Source organism: Zea mays, chromosome 5, assembly GCF_902167145.1.
Source record: "Zea mays cultivar B73 chromosome 5, Zm-B73-REFERENCE-NAM-5.0, whole genome shotgun sequence".
Lineage (NCBI taxonomy): Eukaryota > Viridiplantae > Streptophyta > Magnoliopsida > Poales > Poaceae > Zea > Zea mays.
The window spans coordinates 69,009,177-69,016,389 of NC_050100.1; the positions used below are offsets into that span (position 1 = coordinate 69,009,177).

The 7,213-nt window shown below is 49.0% G+C and overlaps 1 protein-coding gene across 1 annotated transcript; it reads left to right on the plus strand.

Moving 5' to 3' along the window:
• The first annotated feature begins 30 nt into the window (after positions 1–30).
• Positions 31–2,596, plus strand: LOC103626509 (WAT1-related protein At1g09380). The gene is made up of 2 exons (XM_008646921.3): positions 31–594; positions 1,295–2,596. The coding sequence occupies exons 1-2, from the start codon at positions 389–391 to the stop codon at positions 2,178–2,180; spliced, it is 1,092 nt and encodes a 363-aa protein (XP_008645143.1). The 5' UTR covers positions 31–388; the 3' UTR covers positions 2,181–2,596.
• The last annotated feature ends 4,617 nt before the right edge of the window (positions 2,597–7,213 follow it).

The window sequence follows — 7,213 nt, forward strand, 5'->3', positions numbered from 1 at the left end:
ATCCGATACGACCACGTGGTCGATGCTGACCTGATCGATCGGTGTCGGCTCATACAAACCGGATCGATCGATCAGCCGGCTGATCGTCGACGAACCGATCGACGTGTATCTCACGTGAGCGGTCGGTGGTCCGTTGCAAGTACCGGTCTTACTACTATAGTATGTACACATGGGCTAATAAGTAGCTAGATTGCCATGCGCTTACGCAAGTACACTAGTAGTGGTGCTATATAGCTGTCATTATTGAAGCATGCATGCATCGAGAATTTGCATCCATGCATGTGTAGTAGTGCAGGGGGGAGCTGACACATGAGATCAGCAGGAACAGTGAGGATCGTCCGACTCCCCGGCGTGGAGCTCGTCATCGATCGTCGCTCAGCTAGTATATATGGCAAGCAGGACGACAGGCGGCGCATGGTCGATGGAGGCGGTGACGCTGCCGGCGAGCATGGTGCTGGTGCAGGTCTTCACCATGGTCGCCGTGCTCCTCTCCAAGCTGGCGCTGAACGTGGGGATGGAGCCCTTCGTCCTCCTCGCCTACCGCAACCTCATCGGCGCCATCATCGTCGCTCCCTTGGCCTTCTACTTTGACAGGTATATATAATGCCTCCGCTGATCAACCCGTGCGTGGGGATTGTTTAATTGGTTTGGAAAATCACGAATCCATTCCACAAATTTGGTGAAATGAAATTATTACTAGTTATATTTAGTTTATGAGGAATGAAATGCTGATGAAAGTCGATGGATCGTGGACGACCGACACAAGCAAAGCAAGGGGTCACGTAGTGTTTGCTTGCTTTCCAGCTGCTGCTGTCGTCCTTCCTTTGCCTGCCTGCCTTGTCTTGACAAGTCAAGCATGCAGATTGCAAAAGAAATGCTTGCTTAGAAGAACACGCATGCAACATCTATGCTTGCTTGCTTGCTAGAGACTGCTCGCGAGTGCCGTGTAGCTAGCGTCATCGATCGATCAGTTAGTTAGCTAGGCAGCTAGTAGTTCCTTGCTGGGATTAGCACGACAAGTGTTAGACAGACATGAGAGGACATGTCTTCTTTGCTCCAAATAAATGCATGTTGTTAATATCTCATTATTATATCTCAGGTGTCGTGTTCTGTTACATGCAGACACCAACACTTTCACCTGCAATGCATGCTTTTGCTTCCAAACTCCTCCCTAGCTATGCATGTGTCTTGTTTATTTGCATGGTATATATATAATATATGGCTCTGTTAATTAATTTCACATATACAACAAATGGATTAATGCATGCACGCATGCACATGCACGTACGTGCAGGGCGATGGTGCGAAAGGTGACCCTCAAGGCCTTTGGGTGGATGTCCATCAGCGCGCTCCTCGGGATCGTTCTCGCCATGGGTCTCTACTACTACGGCCTCCGCGCCACCAACGCCGCCATCTCCATCAACTTCCTCAACCTCATCCCCGTCGTCACCTTCCTCATGGCCGTGCTGCTCCGCGTCGAGAAGCTGGCGGCGGGGACGCGGGCGGGCCGTGCCAAGCTGGCCGGCACGGCCGTGTGCGTGGGGGGCACCATGGTGGCCAGCCTCTACAGGGGCCCGCTGCTGCACCCGTGGCCGACGCACCTGCTCCACCACGCCGCCGCCACGGCCCCGCACCACCACCGCAACATGCCGCTCGGCACCGTCTTCCTGTGCGCCAGCTGCCTGGCCTACGCGCTCTGGTTCATCGTGCAGGCCCGCGTCGGCAGGGAGTTCCCCTGCAAGTACATGTCCACGCTGCTGGCCTGCGTCTCCGGCACCGTCCAGGCGCTCGCCATCGCGGCCGTCATCCGCGGGGGCGACCGGGACTCGTGGCTCCTCTCCTGGGACCTGCGCCTCCTCACCGTCGTCTACTCGGGGGTCTTCAACACCGCCGCCACCTTCTGCCTCATCTCCTGGGCCATCGCCAGGCGAGGGCCCATCTACCCCTCCATGTTCAACTCCCTCTCGCTCGTCGCCACCACCGTGCTCGACTCGCTGCTGCTCGGCACCGACGTGTCCGTCGGCAGCCTGCTAGGCGCCCTGCTCATCGTACTCGGACTCTACGCCTTCCTCTGGGGCAAAAGCACAGAGATGAGGCACCTCAAACAGCAGCAGCAGCAGCAGCCCAACGCCAACGGGACGACGACCACGACGACCAACGCCGCCGAAGACCACGTCTAGCAACTAAATGCATGCAGTATGCATGGTAAATAAATCAAATTGAGCAGCTAGCTAGAACTAGCTAGATCGAAGGAGTAAATTCGATCGATCGATCGGCCGATCTCATCATGCATGTACTCCTACGTAGACAGACACACACAAATTAAGAGACACACAGGGATCGGAGAGAGAGACGCAAATGTCAATCTCGTAAGCCAGAAAATGAAACACTAGTCACCCCTATCCTATCCTATCATATCAGGTTTCATAGGTCAAGCATAGACTGTATTAATTACTTTATTGTCTTCTAGAAAGAGGTATTCTTGTTGGGAATTGTATTAAGATATCATGTGTTGTAGACTTGTAGTATACTAGTACTTGTTAGTATTTTACGCGTTTGGCCAAAATAGTTAATAATTCTAAAAAAACTTGCTTCATTCTAGTACTTGCGCACATGCATGAGTTTTGAGTAGGCATGAAAACGGTTTCGGAATTTTTCGGTATTCCGGAAACCGATTTTGAAATTTTTCGGTCGAATTCATCGGTAACGGTATTTTTCGAAAACGGAATCGGTTTTCGGAATTTTCTATCGGAATCGGTGTGGTGTTTTACCGACCGTTTCCTTCGGTTACCGGTTTTTGTCGGAAATTACCGGATTTGTGTCTCGAATTTTTCGGAATTGTGTCTCGGAATTTTTCGGAATTGTGTCTCGGAATTTTCGGAATTTTCCAGCATGTGATTTTTCGCATCGCTTGTACGTCTCTAGATAAGAATTACTTATTTTTGTATTTTTTGGACACCTTTAGATTTTTTTGGATAGATGGTGTTGAAAGGCAGTTGAGATTAATGATTTGGTCTTTTCCACACACTTGGTTTTAGGGTTTTCCTGTGAGGTTGTGAAAAACTCTTTATGTGAGGAAAAAATATTTCATAAGTAAGCATGCCATGTCAGCTAGATCGAGTGGATATTGTGAATTGTGAACTTTGAGTCTATGAACTTGTGATCTTTATGAACTTGTTATACTGTGAACTTGTTATATTGTGAACTTGTGATCTTTGTACACTTTTTATATTATAAATTTGTGATCCTTGTGAACTTTTTATATTATGAACTTGTTATATCATGAATTGTGAACTTGTGGTCTTTGTGATCTTTTGTCAACTTTGTTGTATTATAAAGTTTGATATATTTACCGATTGTATTTTAGATTCCGACCGTTACTGGTGTATTTTCCGCACCAAACATTCGTTTCCGATATTTCCGAAATACCGATACCGTTTCCATTTCTGGAGTTACCGTTTTCGATTTTGTTTTCGATAAAAAAAAATATGAAAACGGTAATGGTTTTAGTGTTTACCGACCGTTTTCATCCCTAGTTTTGAGAGAGCATGTGTTCAAAATGACTGTCGTTCAAGTGTTCGCATGCTCAAGTGAGGACAACAATCACATTTGCTTTCCTCTTCTTCCCGTTGTTGTACTCCGACAGCATCTCTAAGCCAACTCGATGCTTCGTCGTTGATCGTCATAGCTACATAACTGTACTGCATCAAGTGGAACAACTACATCCACTAACAATATATATATATATATCCTAGGGTATGGTTCTTTCTCTCATTACACTAGGACACAGAAGCTCTATAGCGGCGGTTCTTAACCTATTTGCACAGGTGTTTTTTAGAACCCTCAATGCTAGAGGCGAGTAGAAATATTTTTTGTTACATACAGGTAACTAAGACCCGCCAGGTATTATAGCACTGGCACCAACCAAGCTACAGGAACTCGCATACCGAATGGACAAGATGGAACGTCATACTAGGGTACGGTAGCGCACAACCTTGTGGACGACGTCAGGAGACTACGCCATCCGGAGGCAACAAGCCGACCTCCCCCTTACAATACAAGTCCCCACTATAAAGTCCACCCTTAAGCTATAAAAGAGGTTGGGCAACTTTCATTTTACACACAAGCACACCAGTTGTAACACGCCTCAAAGCAATACTACGATTAGCACTATAATGGACTAGGGTGCAAGCCTAAACCAATATAACCCAGTGTCTCAGTTCTTTGCTCGGATATCCGAGGTTCACTATTCGGAGTAAGTCCGCGCTTGCATCCCCACCGAACACAAATCTATTTTCTCCGGTTTCCGAAACCACGATAGTTGGCGCGCCAGGTAGGGGACCGCAAGCGTGCTAAAGCGACTTTTTTACTTCGATGGCCATCTTCCCAGCCTCCGCCGGGAGTGAGACCTTCACTCTCTGGAGTCATATCACCTTTGGCTCCCTCAACTTCCTCGCTCAGAAGACCAGTGAGCTCCGCCTCGTCGGCCACGACGAGGCCAATGTCGCAGGCCTAGGGCCCAGACATTCCACCCGGACCAAGGCAGAGAAACGACGCCTCAAGAGATGTGATGCTGCCCTAAAGCAGCGCCTCAATGCATCCGCCATCGCTGTTAAATGGCGGGCGAGAGTAGCCCCACCATCAACCATGGTGGCCATTGTCAGATGCGAGCCGGCATCCATCCTCGATCTTCTTGAGGATGGTTCAAGCAGTGCCTCGATGGAGCCCGACGTGCTCGACGCGCTCATCGAGAGGCTCGACCAAGTTTACGTCAACATTGAGCAAAGATGCCTCAAAGCTGAACAGTCCCAAGCAAGAAATACCTGCAACCAAATCACATAGTGCAATGATGGTGCGTAGTACTTCCTCAACCCCGGGCAGAACATGGTTGTGGCAGCCATGACGCTCCAATCGATCCCCGAGCCAGACGAGCTCGAGGCAAAGGCGATGTACCGCAACCTCCACAACCTGGTGGAGAGAGCCACGGTATAACAAACCAATGTTGATCGACGGCAGCGTAGCAGCACAGAGAGCCGTGGCACACACACAGCCTTGTCCTGAAGCAGGCCTCCCAGTCTACTCCGATGCTTGTCCACATAAAGCATCACATCGGAGGCATCAACGATGCCCAACACATCCTCAACAACAGGTGTCTAGAGCAAGAAGAGGTCAAGCAACCACACAAAAAGAAGACGTGCACGTAGCCCCAGCCCGCCTGAGGCAGGACCCACGCGCCTTCGTGCGTGAAATTTATTTTGAAAGGCACACTTTCCCCCAAAGGTACACGCACTGGCCAACATCACCAAGTGTGATGGCTCCACGAACCCCAGCGTATGGCTGGAAGACTACCAGCTTGCGTGCCACATGGTGGGAATCAAGGACGACCACTTGGTCATCTAATTCCTTCCTGTCCATCTTGTGGTAGGGGCAAGGGCTTGGCTTGAGCACCTGCCTACCAAAACCATACATGATTGGCCCAACCTCCTAAGAGCATTTGTTAGGAACTTCCAGGGCACCTACAAGCGCCCCAGAAGCTCTTGCGACCTCAAGAGGTGCGCACAAAAGAGCAGAGAAAGCCTCAGAGACTACATTCGAAGATTCTCATAGAAAAGAAATGAACTCTCGGACACCAGCGATGCTTATGTGGTGAGTGCCTTCACCTACGGCACCACCAACGAGGCCCTGGTCCACGAGCTTGGATGGGGGCGACCAAAGATAGCCATTGTCGGTGTTTCGGGTCCGACCGCGCACCCAGGGTTACCCCTCAAGGTGCTTTTAGGAGTAGGACGGTGTTACCGACTGTAGCTTGATGGTTCGTGCTGGGCGCACGAGAAATAGTAGACAATGATGTACAGGTTCGGGCCGCTTTGAGATGCGTAACACCCTACGTCCTGGCGGGAGTGCTTTATGCGATGGGTTACAAGGGAGTTCTCTAGTGCTGGGAAACGTAGAGAGCGGGGTGGATGGCTAAGTAATGAATGATGTCAATCGTCTTGAAGGGGTGCCCCCTAGGCCTTATATACTTGACCGTGGGGCATTACATGTGGATACGATAACAACGTGTGCCAAAATAATAGTGAACTAACTGAGTCTATCTTCCTATAGTTCAGCCGACTTATCCTCGCTCAGTTCCGATTTACGGGGCCCTTGCGCGGGAAGGTCGGGTCACTGCTATGATTACTGCTCGAATTTTGTTGGGCCGTCTGGGCTTGCACCGACCCGGCCTTGTGTTGATCCGTCCCACTGGTCGTTCCTCCCAGGCCCACAAGGGGATGACCTTACGAATTATGGGGCCTTTGGGCCTTTCGTGAGGTCTTTTATCCTTCTAGTGGACCCGGGGGATATCTGTCCCCCACAAGCCCCCGATCTTTGGGCTGATTTTTGAAATAAACGGCCCAAAGATCCTACGTCCAGCTTGCAGTATTTGATTTTAACAGGGAATGCTTTGGAAATAAGTCTGTCGGGCCACTGCTCCAGAATTCTGAGTGATCCGGTTAACACGTTTTCTTTTTACTGTCTTCTTCTGCTATTATTCCTCGAAATTTGGTGTTCTATCTCAGGTTCATGCTTCGGAGGTCAGCATTTTTCACTGTTGAACTGTGAAGTCCATTGGGTGCACTGGGTGTAGCCCCCGAGCTTTGAGTGGATTTTGGCAGATAATCCACTCGAAGGTCTTCATTCAAGTCTTTTCAGAGATTATTTTTATCTTCCACCTGTGCTTTTTCAGAGGTCAGCCTTGCCTTAATTTTGTCGTATGCTTTAGAGGTCAGCATTTTATCTTTAGGGGATGATTATTCATTGGGTGCACCGAAGGTGTAGCCCCCGAGCTTCGAATGGATTTTTGAAAATAATCCGCTCGAAGGTCTTCATCTCATGGTGTCTCTTTTTTTCTTTGGGAATCATCCTTTTCTTTTGTCGAATGCCTTAGAGGTCAGCATTATGTCACCAACGTTATGCTTCAGAGGTCAGCATGTATTTTTGTCTCTGAAATTGAGTACCCGATCTGCCCATATCTTGCTAGGTCTGGCAATTTATTTGATCTGCGACTGATTGGACGTTCGATAGATGGCCCTTGACTAGTCTTCATGTCACTTTGTGCTTTGATGCTTCTATCGATTATACTTGTACCTTATCGGCTATATTTGGCTTTCCTTTAATCCTTGCTGGTATCTCTTTTCTGTCTTGGAGTATTCATTGCATATACTGTACGGAT